General features: G+C 41.1%; 1 protein-coding gene across 1 annotated transcript in view; it reads right to left on the reverse strand.

Annotated features, from left to right (window-relative positions):
• Positions 1-7,079: 7,079 nt before the first annotated feature.
• MGLL (monoglyceride lipase) overlaps positions 7,080-16,791 on the reverse strand; it is a 124,558-nt gene continuing 114,846 nt past the window's right edge. Inside the window, exon 8 of the mRNA XM_089521408.1 lies at positions 7,080-13,550. Within this exon, the coding sequence (XP_089377534.1) occupies positions 13,425-13,550 (126 nt within the window). The 3' untranslated portion in view covers positions 7,080-13,424. The remainder of the gene's footprint in view (positions 13,551-16,791) is intronic.

Consider the following 16,791-nt stretch of genomic DNA (forward strand, 5'->3'; position numbering starts at 1 on the left):
ATGAACAAAAGCTCTTTTTGTGGAACAGTGAGTGGTTTTGTGCTACAAAAGACACCCTCAAGAGTGGATTTTGGGGGTTCCTCCTCTCCTCTGTCTCTTCACCTTCTCTGTCTGTTTCATGTAACTGATGCTAGCATTTGCCTTTTGATTAGTTTTGTAACTGTCACATACATACATTTCTCACATTTATATCTGTATTTCAGTTTAACAATTAGCACAGATAAATTGCATTGAAGAATGAACATTTCACAAATCTTAATGAAGCATCTGAAATGCCAGTGAATCAGACTGCAATTGTCCTCCTTTAGTGCTATGATGAATGACTAAATCCAGCAAGGAAAATATGCAAAGACAACTCAGAATGTCCCACAAATGGAAGATGTTCAGCATTTGAGCCCTACATATTTTTAATGGCTAATTTTAAATAGCACAAATAAAATAAACTTTGCACAAAACCTAAAAATGGAGGAGATCACATAGAAAATATGCATGAAGTTGTCTTAACTGCATGCATTGGAAAGATGACATATACTGAACTGATCCCTATCTTGCGTTAGTCACAGGAAAAGCCTGTACTTGTCTTATTTCTGTTTACTTTGATACCTGTCAATTAAAATGAGGAAAGGGATTATAAAATTGTTAAGACGTTGTTGTATGAAAGAAAAAAACATTCTCCTTCCGTTGTTTCTGAACAGTGTGTTTGGCTGATTCTAGTGCATAGATGAAGTTGTCGCTCATGGCCTAGATATAAATTTTAAATACCAAATGCTAAAAAAGTCTTTATTACTTTTTAAAAAGAAACTGCCCCAAAGAGCTTAGAACTGGGCAACTTGATGCAGATACAGAGCCCAGTTTCTGTCCCACATCGCTAACAGGTCAGAGAGAGAGAGAGAGAGAGAGAGAGAGAGAGTCCAATTTGTGATAGAGCCCAGAACATGAATGTTTGCATTCTCAAATCAAGAAAGAATCTTTTAACAGATAAGAGTGCTAATGCTATGCTCTACTGCTTAGGATGGTTGATTGGAGCATGCCAACTCCATATTTTCATGGAGCTAGGATACATTCACTTTAATTCTATCTAAGGATGACCAGTTTTAAACAGGTCTGATAATGGTCTGTGCAAATCTGGTAACTCATACCACTTCTCAGGGATCTTTGGGATTGGCAAAGTGTTTTTGATTACCTTACAATGCATTAAAATGGGAACTCACATCCCTATTCAAGAGTTGCTCCAGTGTCAGAACTTCACATATTTTAATATTTTTATATTGTCCATCAGGAGCATGAGATTTTTTTTCAGCGTGGATGCTGTAGACTGGCCGCTGGTCAATTCAATTTTGACTCAGGCTAATTCATGTAGACAGCTGACAGTTCTAGTTTGTATCTTGAGACACTCCAAAAATGGAGTGATTCAATGCTAATAATCTTTTACAAATTTAAGCCAACATCTGCCAGAGTCTAGCAGTAGTACTTGGTTATAGCATACAGCGTGTTATGTCTGTTTGCTGCCAAGAGAAGAGGTGTATGGGGTGAATTTTGGTTCATTTTTACTGATGTGAGCTAGCACTTCTAAGTGCATTCTTGAATGTGTCTACTCAAAAGTAAGCCCCATAGAGTTCAAATATTTACACCCTGAAAAAGGTGTATAGACTCACACCCTGAGCTGGTGTCACTGGTTTTAGTATCTGGATTTGCTTTTCACAGGGCTGGGCATTTCAATACTGAGTACGTCTATCCTTAGCAGATTTTACCTTCCCTCGCTAGGTCTCCATAGTCCATTCTGCCTCCAAATCTCAACCTCCTTCCACTCCCAGTTCCTTCAGTCTCTGAAACACTCCTTCTTCCATGTGGAAAGCCTTGCAGCCAAGCTTCAAGGCAGGGCAAATGCCCCAATTGATGGGCCAGCCTTGGCTGCTGAGAAATCCATAGCATGCTCTTGTTATTGTTGACATAAAGGGATGTGTTTCCCACACCTACTCATGGAGTGATAAAATCTTTCATGTCACTCTTTCATGCACCAGTATAGAAAAAGCAGAGCTTGGTCTTAATCAGATTATTGAGACATATTGAAAACTACCTGTTCTGTTTGCCCTCTGCTATGGGGACTTGATCTAATTAACGCTGCATGTGTTCTGCTGTGACCTGTCTTGAAGACCCAGTTAATCTGCTCCAAGATCTCCTCCATTTTAGAGTGGAAATTAATGTTGCTTTTTCAACAAGGTGCCCTGGGACTGCTCTTTGGAAATACCCAGCTAACAATCTTGCGGTTCAATAACTATGCCAAAAATTGGGATAGGATCCAAGGATGCGACAAATGCTAAAAGTGTTGCAGAAAAGCATTTCTGTGTGCATGGGTCCTTTCTTCCTATCTTTGGAGTTTATCAAATCCCATGCAGAAACTGGATTTAAATTCTGGGAATATTCCATAAAAGCGGGGTCATTTTCAGATACATCACATTGAGCATTCATCCAAAAGTAATCCTGAAAGTAAAAAGCAGCCAATTTTGTTCACTTTCTGTGTGGGTTAATTTCGAATTAATGCCCGCCTTTGGGGATTTAAATCCCGCTTCTGCACGGGATTTGGCCGATTCCCTCACGTGTGATAAACTCCTCCGTCTGCCACAGTCTTTCAATAGCCTTTGCTATTGAATAAGACATGAAGACTAGGTGAGATATTTAGAATGGAGTTTTATCACATGGGGGTCAACTGGAAGTATAAATGGTGATTAACCCATGATAATCTCACAATTATGCTAAAGGTTTTCACACGACATCATGTTCAAAGTAATATTATCCTGTGAATAACCCGTAATTAGTGCAATTGTGCTAATGGTTTTCACATGACATCGAGGTAAAATGTGATTAAAGTGCCATAAAGTGAATAACCAGGCAAGAAACAGCAGCAAATCATTCAAGGGATTTTCTCCTGAATTACTTTTTGCTGTTCACTGCCTGGTTATTCCATGGTTATTCACAGGATAATGGCTCTTCTATTAATCTCATTTTAATAGTGTTTTAATGTCAATTGTGTGATTTTCTCAGATTAATCACTGTTTAACGTCCCAATTTCCCCCCCGTGTGATAAACTCCAATGATAGCAAAACTAAAAATTAGGCAATGGAGTGAAGTATCTCCTAGAATGGGGTGAGAACAGCAACGGGGAGGGATAGGAATCATTCTAGCATCACCTATTTGTAATAGGAGATTTATTAACAGTAAAGGTCCATAGTTTCCTGAAAATGGGCTACTGCAAACCAACTATCCAAGCTGTGGCTGACAAAGATAGGGAGAAAGGATGTTTCACCAGGCCTGCTGGAAGTCAAGGTCCATATGTCTCTTATTTCCCTGACTCTTTCCATCTGGTCATAGAACTACAACTGAACTATAAGAATTATAGCTTAAGAATCATAAAATCATAGTTGGAAAAGACTGCAAGGGCCATCCAGTCCAACTCCCTGCCATGCAGGAAATCTAAATCAAAGCATCCCCGACAAATGTCCATCTAGCCTCTGTTTAAAGACCTCCAGGGAGGGAGACTCCACTACACTCCGAGGGAGTCTGTTCCACCATCGGACAGCCCTTACTGTCAGGAAGTTCCTCCTAATGTTGAGGTGGAATCTCTTTTGCTGGAGCTTGCATCCATTGCTCTGGGTCCTGTTCTCTGGAGCAGCAGAAAACAAGCTTGCTCCCTCCTCAATATGACATCCCTTCAAATATTTAAACGGGCTATCATATCACCTCCTAACTTTCTCTTCTCCAAGCTAAACATCCCCAGCTCCCTAAGTTGTTCCTCATAGGGCATGGTTTCCAGTCCCTTCACCATTTTGGTCGCCCTCCTTTGGACACGCTCCACTTTCTCAACATCTTTTTTAAATTGTGGTGCCCAGAACTGGACACAATATTGCATCTACCCTTTCTTTCCCCATCTCTTGATCATTTCCCAGAGCTTAGAATATTAAAAAAAAAAAACCCTCCCAGAACCCTAGAATTATCATGTTACATACCTGGCTTTATTTATTTATTTATTTACATTCCAGATGTGTTTCCTGGGGCCAGTTTGGACCATTAACTGGTCCAGAGTCCCATCTTTTATTAGTAAGAAAATAAGTCTCTGGCCTTTCTGGAAGCCAGGATATCAGAAAAATGTGCAATCCTGTTTGGCAAGAAACCAGCCTTTTACTGCCTATCAGCATTTAGTCATTCATTGAAAACTACAATGTAGATCAATCTTCTCCAAATTGTTGGTGTAAATGTGGCAGTTGTAGGGAAAAGCCTAGTCTTTTTGAGACATGAGTTCTGTTTTTAAGGAGACGGGGCACATGAGTCAGAGGAAAATGCAACCCTTCTGTCTTTGCTATAAAGAGTTCACATAGCAATATTATTTATCTCTTTCCAGAAACATACAAGTTATATTTTCCACAACTATGTTGTGAACTGTATTAGATGCTTTTAGGACAGAAGGAGGAGTTGGGAGAAGACTAGAGGAGAGGTGAAATCAGTTGAGAGAAGCTTGCTGCAAATTAGACTTCTGGAAAGTGCTTCCAGCAGTAAAGAAATAGTAATGTTGTTTTAGGACAATAGCCAGATAACCAATGAGGAGGCCAACTTCTGTGATTTCCCAGGTTCATCTGGTGATCCTTCAAGACAATGTCCTCACATACGTCTATGTATATTGACAGCCAGATGCTTCTCAGTCACCCCCCACTGTGCTACTTGCGGGGAGGGTGCAAGAGGATGGAGAATCTTGCAGGAAGGAAGGGGAGATTTTTTTTAAAGTATATCTCCTGACACAAGAACTCAGCCAGTTGTATTGATTAGGAATCCATCCCATTCTCTACTGCAATGCAATCAGAAGAAAAACAAATGGTAGCTATGGAGTCAGGAAGAAGTATTTACATTGAGGAGTGGATGTAAAATATAGATGTATGATATTAAGGGGAGGGGGGGGAGCAGTTCTGCCATATCAGATTGGCACCTAAATGGAAATATATATGCATTTAAAGACGGACAGATTTTATCCGGCATAGGTTTTTATGAACAGTGTCATCCCAAGTTTGTGGCTTGAGGTGGTAGAAAAGTAGCTGCCTCATTTTGCAAGTAGTTCCTCATTTTGGAACTACTTGCATGCCACCATCCTCCACTGCCTTCTTCTTCTTTTTTAAAAAAACCCCTTGTCCTATTCCTGCCAGCTCTGAGTAGGCAGCAGTGGTGAGTAGTCGCAGTAGTAGTAGTGGCCACCTGAATGATGGAGTGGGGCATCAGGATAGCACAATAGTAAGAAGGGGAGTTGACTGCCACCGTTGCACTAGCAAGGAGATGGGGGAACAGGAGGCAAGCGCAACACCAGGCAGGAGGTGAGCAAGTGGGTTGGAAATGGAGAGGGCAGAAGATGGAGAGCCAGGGAGTGATGGAAGAGCAGGGCTGTGAGAAGGAAGAACAGAGGTACCTCATGAGTACGTAGGTGATGGAAGGCTGGCAGGTGAAGCAAGGTGAAGGAGGGAGTTGAGGCAGCAGTTGGGGGCCCTTCCAGCTGGGGGTCAGAGCAGTTGGTGAGTCCTGGGATTATACCGCCTCTGGCAGTTGCCTCACTCTGCCTAATGGTAGACCAGTCCAGTGGCCATGCTGTCTGAAGGCCTCTGGGAACAGTTGTGCCAAAAATAACATTCCCAACCTCTGGCTTTCTCTTGTCTACTGTCTTTTAGATAACAAGTCTGTGGGCAAAGACTGTATTGTTTTTCTTGATTTCATTTAAAATGCAGGGTAGAAATTCTATAAACGAACACTAGGATTACTGGATAGAAGGCTTAAAATTGGTCCCACCACTGAAGGCTGGAAACAAAGCACTACAAGTCTGAAGTTTTAACTATGTGTTTTAACTTATATTTTAGTATTAATATTTAATTAAAAAACTATTGTAACCAATGTTTCACTTCTATCTTTTTAAATTATTGTAACCTGCCTTGAATCCCATTTTGGGAGAAATACAGAATATAAATCCCATGAATAAAGTAAGTAAGTAAGTAGTCTGGGATGTTGTGGAAGCAGGGCTGCAAATGACGTTAGGGAGGGAGGGTGGGAGCTCAGCAGCTATATTAAATGAGACACAGATAGATTATCAATCTCACACATTTATTTGAGCACTTTAAAAAAAGCAAATTTAAGGAATTGTATTTTAAGGCTGACAATTTAGACAGGACCCAACAGAATACATCTACAGATAGAGCAGAAAAACTGGGGGAATTGGGAGGGGGCATTCCCCTTTCCACTGCAGCCCCCCCCCCCCCCACTGGCTTTGGAGGATTGGAAACCAACCTTCTGGAGCCAGCTTGGGTGGCAAAGGCGGCTGCAGGAGGGCAGCAAAGAAGATAATATGGTTTAATCGTGACAGCCCAGAAGATGCTTGGTTTAGTGCTATGCCTTTCCTTTCTAAGGTGAAAATATGTTTTGTAGATTTTAACTGTGCAGTATTCCAGCATGCACCATTTTACCAGGGAGAGCAAAAGCACAATCCTGCTGGCCACAGACCAGAGCCATAAACAAGAGAATGCACAAGCCCCCAGTACCTTCCAAACTTGTCTTTTGTGTCCCCAGAGGCCATACTCTGTCAACAGGGGACTTCCAGTGAGGTTCTCCCTCTATAGTTAGGTGTTTTCCCAAATATCCACAACATTATGGTCAAAATCAAGGATAGGCAACTGTGTGAGGGATGGAGGCTATTTTTACCTCTCTCTTGCATGCTACCTGGAAGGGAGGTGATCTCACTCCCAGTTTCATTTTCAACCATTTGTCAGGGGGTGAAGAGGAAGGGAAAACAAAGCTTCTGCATTTTGCAACAGTTTTGACCTTTTTTGATTTGGGAGCTGAAAAGGAGCCAGAGAACATGGGTGGAGGCATATGGAATGTCCTGAAAGCATCAAGGGCCACAAAAATGGGGTTTAGTTGCTACACACGGCCCATAGGCTAATACTTCTCACACCACAGTCTGAAACAAGGTTGTTATCCCATTTATGAAAAGTGGTTTCCCCACATCCTCATATAATTGGATGAAAATAAATACTCTCAATCATGCCATAGTCAGAAAACATATCTTTATTATTAATGTCCATATACATTTTTATTTTATTTTTTACTCAAAAGTATCTATGTTGTACACATTCTCCTTGCTGTAAGTACAAGTGTTTTCAAGTGTATATATGTGAGTGTATATGACTAAGTGAGCTGGAGCACAAGTAAAACAAGATACAGTGGCTCAGAAATTACTTCGAAAAGTAAGTTATCTTGGCAAGATTATGTCATTGAAGTGGTAAGGTGACTGATATAAAAAAAGAGCAGGCTCATTATAAAACCTTGTGCCAGACATGTGATGAGGAGGGTGCTGTCGTGCCACATCTGGTGCATACAATGGTGATATATACAGTGTCACATACACAACTATTGCTCTGTCATGAAGGAACTGTGTTCTTGAGGGTAACTCCCTGTTGCTATTGGCACAGCAGTTTGGAAGCTGATACAATCCTAACCTTTCTCCCCCAGAAATCTGCATTGAGAGGTTTTTGTTAGATTCACAAATGTTTCTTTTCATTGACATTCTCCTGGCTTCCTGTACAGGTAGGATTTTAAAATAGGGCACTGGGGATCAGTACCCCTGAAGGCCTACCAAGCTAAATATGGTTGCACTGCCTTATAAAAAGACACTTGGTGTTTCTTCCCATCTAGGATTATAAGAATGGGGCCACTGCCAAGCAGTTTGCAGGGTACCAGTTGGGCTTCAGTTCATACATTGTATAGGCCTGAAGCAGGGCAGCCCCTTCCTCACACCCTGTTGCTGTCACTTTAACTAGCAATGCAGACTCTCAGTAGTACAGCAGCCATGTCCCTGCTCACCATAATTTCTCTCTTATTTTAACTTAATCACAACAGAGCTCATGAGAGACACCTCCCATCTCTGGTAATAATATACTTCATAGCTGAAAGCCAGGTGTGAGAATCATGGTATTCCTCCAAATGTCTTTGGACTGTAGGATTTCCTCTCCAATGGCTTTGTTGCCCATGGCTTCTGGGAGTAGCACTTGCAATCCAATAGCATCCCATTAGGGGCATGATTTCTGCCTCTCATAATAGCCCTTCTCTTGCCTTTCTTTAACATGTTTTCCAATCCTCAAAACAAAAAAGGATTGCAGCTCCTAGAATCCACCAGCTAGCACTGGCCATGCTGATTGGGGGAATTCTGGGGTTGGTCATCCCACAAAGTAACTTTCCCTAACTGTATAAACTACTGTATATACTCATGTATAAGTCCAGAAATTTCAGTCAAAAAATTGACCCCCAAAACCTGGGTTGACTTATCCACGGCTCAATGTAAATACTGTACTTTGACATATAGAAAAGGGAACCATCCCTTGGGGAATAGGCAAGAGTGTAATGTGTCCTGGAAGCAATGATCCCACCTCCTCTACTCCTCATCCATCCAACCTTTAGGGTGAGCACAAACAGCCTGCCAGAATTTTGTAGGTTCTTTGGCATCATTTTCCTTTGCTTCATCATTTAGATACTTCGTAGCATGCCCCTAAGTTTTACCCTCAATTTATCCACAGGTTATATCAACATCCATAATTTTGTCCCCCAAACCTGCCCTTGACTTATACATGGGGTCAACTTATAGTTGAGTATATACGGGATGTTCCTGGCTGCCAGCTTTCATCAACCACAAAGTGATACTGCTAGCTAGAAAAATTGCCTTCTTTAAAATACTGAAAAGTCAATCATTCCAACAAAAGCAAGTTTAGAATAGATGAATTTAAATCGCACTGATAGAGCTTTAGATTTTTTCTTCAGATCTTTGGCATAATTCAATTTACAAACTTCTGTTGATTTTTATCCCACCTAGAAGGCAAACCTCATTATGAATCCCACTTCCCCCTCCATGGAATAAGATTTTTAATAAACATGAGTGAGAAACATGAAGCCCATTTTATACTGTTGAATAGTCTTAGTTTGTATGGCCAGTGGTGAAGAATGATGAGAACTGTTGTCTAAAAACACCTGGAAGGCAGTATGATTTCTACCCCTGATTTAAAACATCGCTCCATTCCCTAAATTACTACTTTTTGTCATCAGGAAACTTTAAAAAAAAAAAACAAACCCAATGGCAGACCGTACCTCTTAGGTGAGGGTGTCTGGGTAAGTGAGGAACTTTAGCACAAAGCAGACCTCTTACAGCAAGGATGGGCAACATGGCCCTCCAGAAACTGTCAGACCACATCATCCCTCATCACTGGGTATGACGATTTGGGCTGAAGGGAAGTTCTCAAACAATATTTGGAGGGCCATGCATTCCTCAATCATGATGTTTAAAACATCTCCAATTATGCCTTCACCAAAATGACTGAACAGTTCTCTTTTACCTTCCCAGTGGTGATGCATCTGGTTTTCTGTCTTGCCTACATGGTTTTGCTGAGAGCTGCATATTGCAGCTTCTATTTTTTCCTTCCATATTGCTTCAGAGCTCAGGAGTTACAACAGACATTCTCTGGCCAAACATAGTCAAAGGCACTAAACCTAAAATCTCCTCTGTATATAACGGGGAACAGCAGAACAGTGCTCTCATACTCATATCAACACCCCCCTCCACCGCAAGACACTTGTTCTCTGCAGCAAGCAGCACTGACCTAGATTTCTTTTGCTGTGGCTAAACTCCCAGTCGACTTGAATAGGTGAGGAATTAAGCTAACATACACATCTTTCAAACAATCTTTCTTCGTGATTGCTTTTTTAACACATTTTTTTCTATGTGTTTCCACTTTTATGCCATCTGTTGCTATAAATGCAGCATACTTAATGGGGTTTTCTTTAAAACTTAAAGATGTAAGGATCTTCACTTTAACTTATCCCCCCCCCCCTCCGGTACTATTTCTGCTTCTGTAGCTCTCACAAAGTAGGAAAGGAACCATATTATTAAATCAGAGCAACAATCATGTATGTCAGGGATGAGAAACTGTGGTCTGTCAGTGTTTTTAGACTCCAATACACATTCCTCCTGTATTCAAAATCACTGGGTTTCTGAAGATGAAATATCCCTTGCCATCCATAACTATCAGCAAGTGTGTCATTCGTCCTGTGGCTCAATCTCTGTTTTAACAACTCACCAGTTCCAACTGTAACTGCACAATTGCAGCCATCCTAAAATCTCTTTTAGGGCCAGTCCTTTCTGAGGTGAAATGATCTCTACACTCTACAGTCAGAAGCTAATCTGAGACTTGTCTAAAGGAGTTTAAGGAATCCCCTACTGGCCATAGCTAATTTTGTAAAAAGGACATTTTATCTGGGTTGTTTGAGAGAAGCTGTGCAAACAAGTCCACTCATCACTCCTACAGTGCTTCTCTTTCTGAAGTCTTGTGATGTGTTAAGCTTCTGGCACTCACATCCTTATTAGAGAACAGATCAGAGCTAACTGGGATGCTGTTTGCTATTACAACAGGTTCTGTTTAATGTTCCCAGAAAGAACTGGCGTTGGAGGTAGGAGCTGAAACTTATAATTTGGGTAGTTTTGCATGACAGGCTGTTGGCCCAGCTGAAAACCTCATCTCTAGTACAAAGATTAGCAGAGGGAGAACATTTAAGCATGTTCTGTTAAGACTTTTGATGGGATAGGATACAATGTTCTTGCAATTTTTCAAAACGACAAAGAGAAAGGATAGGTTAGGAAGTTCATGCCCACTTGTCTCTGGGTTTCCTACTAGTTTTCCAAGTGCTTTTGCTATCTGCTGCGCTTTAGGCAAGAGGACAAATTTTCCAGAATATAGTGATATCAATTTCCCATCACAGTATAGTCTGATAAAATAGCTGCTCATATGGTTTGCTAGGGTAAGAATTACATTCAGGTGATCAGGTAAGGAAGCTTTGGTCAATGGGAAATGAATTAACCCCTTGCCATCACTGCTTCACACCCCCAAATCCCCCAGGCATGCACATATAACTATACATAGGGAATGAACCTGTAATTTTGTCAACTGTCACTTTTTCAAGTTTTGTAAATTCTGAGTGTCTATTCTAGAGGCTATCATTGCATATTCCCCTTTATACTTGATATAAATTAATTGTCTGCCTAATAAAGGGCACTTCACAGCTTCAGATTCCCAACCTGAAAGACATGCAGGTAAGGAAAATATGATAACAGAGATTGCACAACATATCTCATTGTCACTGAGATAGTGGTGTCCCGTGAAAAAGAGCAAAGGGCCTACTCAGTAGGAAAGTGACAAATTTTGAAGTAGTCCTTAAGTCACAGTGGTAAGTCTTCTGCGAGAAATGCATGGCAAAAGCAGGACTTAAGCTGATCAGAACTCCCAAAGAATAAGCTAGAAATCTCAGTCTAAGCACAAACTGATTCCTCTTCTAGCCTTTTATACACTAGCTCAGCAGTGCTAATTGGGTCATTTTTCAGGGGGAGATAATACTACTAATCCTCGATATTTTCCCCAGTGTAGTAAGAATGACAGGAATGTACAGTATGATACTCATGCTTAGTAGAAAGTGTTTTGACTACCGTAGTTATGAGCCACCCTTTTATATTTTCTTGGTTTTGCTGCCCTGAGTTAACCAAGCAGCAAGATCATTGTTAAAGCTCAAACCCAAAGCCTGTCGATATTAACGTATCACACAAAAGTGCTTTGTCCAGCCCTGCCCACCCTGGCCCCTAAGAACAGTAACGTAAAATCCAAGTCCTCTCCCAGTAGGGATGGGCAAATTTGAAGTTTTGTTTCTTTTCACATTCAACACTTTCATTAAAAAAAAAAGAAAAAAGAAAATCAGAACTGAAGTGAAATAAAATGTTCACCCATCCCCAGGGATTGGAAAATCCATTGGTTCTGCTTTCTCTTACAAAAGCATTCTGTGATAAAAAATTGAAATTAAATACTCATCCATCCCTAATCACACAGACCCCAATCCTTCTCACATGCACAAACACAAATGCCCAAGAAGTGACTCTCCCTGTCACAATTGATCAGTAACACATAATCACCCTGCCCTTCCAACATGTGGAATGCAAACCACTAACCTGTTATCTCGCCCTTCTGCTTCACTGATTTCAGCGCACCACCTGCCTCCTGAACCTGTGGCTGCTGACCCCCATCTCACATTTCTCACAACTTTGGCCTCTTGTCCTGACTCCCTCTAGTCTCTTCCAAACATGTATTAGAATAAGGAGACAGAGAAGGAGAAAATACTAGCCAACATCAGGTGATCAGCTTCTGTCCTGTCCTTCCTACTTAAAAATAAGAATACCAGTGTGAGAACTATGAAAAATCAAGGTTTGGCTAGTCCCTTGTTTTCAAGTGTTAATTTCAATCATCTTAACAACATAGCGGGGTTACATTTTTGCTGTCTGAAAATACCCTGAAGGGGTTGCAGGTGAAGGAATTGTAGGCCCTGGACCCATCCATGTACTGCTCCCTTACTCTTCCTCCAGATATCTCTAAGCAACCTATAGAAACATTATATATTATATTTAATAATATTTCTCTTTAAATATAACTTTTGACTTTACATTTTAAGTTACCAGTAACACAAGTAACAAGAAAAGCAGCCCCCTAACAAGTATTTACAGTTTTTGCACAGAAGAAAGATTTGGTTTCTGGAAGCAGCATCCCTTTAGTGTGCTTAAGACCTCTAGATATACTATTCTACATTAGGCACACTCCTCAGTGGTATCGGTTCTAGGGCTGATAATTAAACATTAAACTCTGAAAGCCATTGGGGCTGTTTGCTACTATGGCCTGATGGCTTCCTTCTTGACTTTTAACCCCTGAGGATGGGTATTCTGAGAGATCCTTTGACCAGCCCAGACCCTGACCCAATCCTTTTTGCATGTTTTAAATTCACACAAGGAAGCCGTCAACTACCAGCCCAACTTCCTTCCTAATACCACTTCCACCACATGACAATTATTATTATTTTTAGTCTTTATGCAGTCTTGAAAGTAGAGGAGGGAGAAATTTTACCCTGGTAAGCATAGAAGCTGAATAGCATGGAGGAGGACAGACTTTTAAAATATTCCAAAGATTATTGCAGTATTTTTAAAAAGAAAAATTACCTCAGCACCTCAGGAACTCCTTGGAAAACAAAGAATGGGGTAAAGTGTTGCCCTGGATTTTCAGAGAGAATCAAAGAAGCCCCTTAATGCAGTACTGCAACTGGGAACTCTGTACTAATATCCTCCCACACTCTGGTAAAATAACCCCTTTGACTGCACTGTATTTCACACCCCAAATACCACAGGAATTTCTGTTTAAAAATAATATATTTCAGGAGTCCCTTTAAGAGATTTTGTACCCTCCCCCTAGGTTGTAGAAAAAAGTTAAAAGAGGTCTGCCCCTCCCAGAATATCCTAGCCATCATTTAAGAAGGTGACAGAATGGCTTCTCTTAAGAATGGTGGGCTTCTTCGGCTGCCGAAAGTTTCTGCAAAATCCATGTTTGTATTTCTGTAAAAACAGAAGTAGTCACCTCAGGAAGCTCTTTGTGGAGGGCATGATAAGCTTCGTCATATACCTGCAAAACACAATGAAAAAGGGACAGTTAAAGACTCCAAACCCTAACATGTACAAGGGAGGAAGGAACTATTTGAGTAGGACAAGGCAGTGGATGATGCTTCTAATGGTAGAAGGGCAGAAAAAGCTATAAATGTGTAAACAGCTGCACAGCACAAATGCTGTAGCTGCATGGATGGAAGAGCTTTTTCCAAGAAACAGTTTCCTTGGGAAATAAGAATAATGGGGCTAACTCTAGTCTATGGTTCCCACAGTGATGAAGCAGATCCCCAGTCCACAAGCAGGACATGAAGACAATGGCCCTTCCTTCCTCCCTTCCTCCTCACTCCACTGAACAATTGGAATTCAGAGGTATGCTACTTCTGAACATGGTACTTCTATATGGCCATCATGGTTGAGAATGATTGGCACGCCTATCTGCCCTTCATTTGCACAATCTCCTTTTAATTTCACCTAAACTAGTGTCTGCTACTTAACAGCCTTGTCTGGACAACAACTAAGCTAAGAAGCCATGGGACCATCGACTTACTGGTTTTGAGCAATATGCTGTTGGACTCTGTTCATTCATTCCCAATTGTAGAGGCAATAGCTGAAACAAAACACAGAGCTCCTTCAAAGCTCTTTCTCTGGTTTGCTAGGTGACAAACTAGAGACAAAATAGTGCCTGCATTCAGACAACATTCTCAAGTTTGTCTCCTGTCAAACCAGAAAAAGAATGCATGGTTAATTTCCCTGATTTGTTTGAGAGAAACAAATCAGAGATAGAAAGTATCCATGTTTGGATGACATAAGAAATGTACACCTGGTGGTTTGTTTAGTTGCTCTCGCTGCAAGAGAAAGCATCTGAGCCATGCGTAGCAGCATATTGCTCATACACAACAGCCCAAGACTCCTATGGTTCCTTGGTCCATTTTGTTATCCAAAGAAATACTAATATGCAAGTAGTACAAGAATAATTTTCAGCCTAAAAAATAAAAAGAAATAAACTGCACTGAAGTTTTTTTGCGGGGTTTTCAGGCTATGTGGCCGTATTCTAGAAGAGTTTATTCCTGACATTTCACCAGCAGCTGTGGTTGGCATTTTCAGAGAATGCTGGCATGGAAGAGAGTGGGGTATATATACTGTTGGTTGAGAGGAAGTGATTTCCATGTTAATCAGTGTATTGTTCTGTTGTTGAATGGCAAGGCCTCAGGGTGTCTATTTAATTAGTGATCCTTTGTCTGCTGGGAAACCCCCCTCACCCTAGATGATTTCATTTCTATTTGCTGGGTCTTGATTTTAGTGTTTTTCAGAATTAGTAGCCAAACTTTGTTTACTTTAAGGGTTTCTTGTTTCCTATTGCAGTTGTCCAGGTGTTTATGGATTTCAATGGCTTCCCTATGCATTCAGTGGCCTGATAGTTGTTGGCATGGTCCAGAATTTCAGTGTTTTGAAACAGCATTTTATGCCCAGGATGGTTTATAACGTGCTGATTTTTCTGGCTGACCCAGTCTGCAGTGTCTCTCGTGTTCCTTGATTCATGTTTGAACATTGCATTTGGTGATCCCTATGTAGAATTGTCCACACTGCACCATATGCGGTAAAATCCTGAGCCATGAGAGAGTCTCTCCTGTCCTTCGCTGAGCGCAGAATTAACTGGATTTTCTTGATTGGTTTGTAGACCATTTGGAGGTTGTGTTTCCTCACCAGTTTCCCTATTCTGTCTGTGACTCCTTCGATGTATGGTAAAAGATACCTTCCTTTTGGGTAGTTGTTTGTCTTCACTCCTATGGGTTTTTCTGGGTCTGGCCGTCCATCTGATGTCTGACTGGAGTAACCAATAGCCGGTAGACCCTAGTCTAGGTGCTTCAATTCATCTTCCAGGAAGTGGGGTTCACAGATCCTTTTTGTCTGGTCTACCAGTGTTTTTATTGTGCTTCTTTTTTGTCCTGGGTAATGGTTGGTGTTCTTGTGTAGGTATCTGTATGTATGTGTGTAGGGTTTCCGTATACTGTGTGGCCCAACCATTGGCTTGGTTTGCAGATGACCAGGACATCCAAGAATGGCAATGTTCCTTCATTTTCTTTTTCCATTGTGAATTGGATGTTTGGGTGGATGTTGTTCAGATGGTTCAAAAACAGGGTCAAATCTTCTCTGTGGCTCTAGATGATGAAAATGTCATCTGCGTATTGGAACCATGTTGTGGGGTTTTTTTGGTGCTGTTTCCAGGGCTTGCTTTTCAATGTGTTCCATGTAAAAGGTTGCTATCACTGGGCTCAGAGGGCTTCCCATGGCTACTCCATCTCTCTGCTTGTAGAATCCATTGTCCCACTGGAAGTATCTTGAGGTGAGGCAATGTTCGAACAGGGCTGTGATGTCTTCCAGAAAATTCCAGAAAAAAATTGTCGGTGTCCATTATGGGGACTTTGGTGAACAAGAAGACCACATCAAAGCTGATTAGTATGTCTCTGGGTTTGAGTTTGAGTTTACTGATCTTTTCTATGAAGTGTTTGATGTAGTAGGTCCCCCCCCCCCCCCAATATGGGTTTATAATTATGTGGCCAGAAACTTGGGGGTTTCCCAGCAGACAATGGATCATTAATTAAATAGACACCCCGAAATCTTGCTATTCAACAACAGAACAATACAGAAGTTAACATGTAAATCACTTCCTCTCAACCAACAGTATATATACCCCACTCTCTTCTTCAGAGAATGCCAGCTGGTCATCTGGAAGCAATTTTTTTTCACTTGCCACAGGCAATCAGATGATTTTACATATCTGTACATTATCACAACAAAATCCAGATCTTTAACTGTAATATCTATTATTATTATTATATCTGTGTACCTTTAGTTTTAATTGTTTCTGCCCTTTCCTTAACGAACTATCTTAGGATCATGCCTTTAAAGGGTAACCTTTACCATTCTTGTATTTCTAAAATATAAATGCACTGTTAAAAGGCTGTATTTTAGATCAATTTAATGCAAGCATAGGCAAACTGGGCCCCATGTGCTGCAAACAGACCTTCATAAGTCCACCTACCCCAGGCTACTTACCTCAATAACAGGGGGTGGCATTGCCTAGTGGTAGTGAAACATTTTCATTTGTTTTTGAGTCCTCACTATGTTTAAGCCTATACACACTTTCATTTAGGGCAGGAGTGTGAAACGTTCACCCCACAGGTTACATGTGACCCATAGGACTATTTCTTTGTTCCTCAAAGCTCCCCAGGCCCACCCCCCCATCCCCCCCCCTTTTT

This window comes from Sceloporus occidentalis, unplaced genomic scaffold, assembly GCF_023333645.1.
Source record: "Sceloporus occidentalis isolate IW3139 unplaced genomic scaffold, rSceOcc1.0.p SCAF_1, whole genome shotgun sequence".
NCBI classification, from domain to species: domain Eukaryota; kingdom Metazoa; phylum Chordata; class Lepidosauria; order Squamata; family Phrynosomatidae; genus Sceloporus; species Sceloporus occidentalis.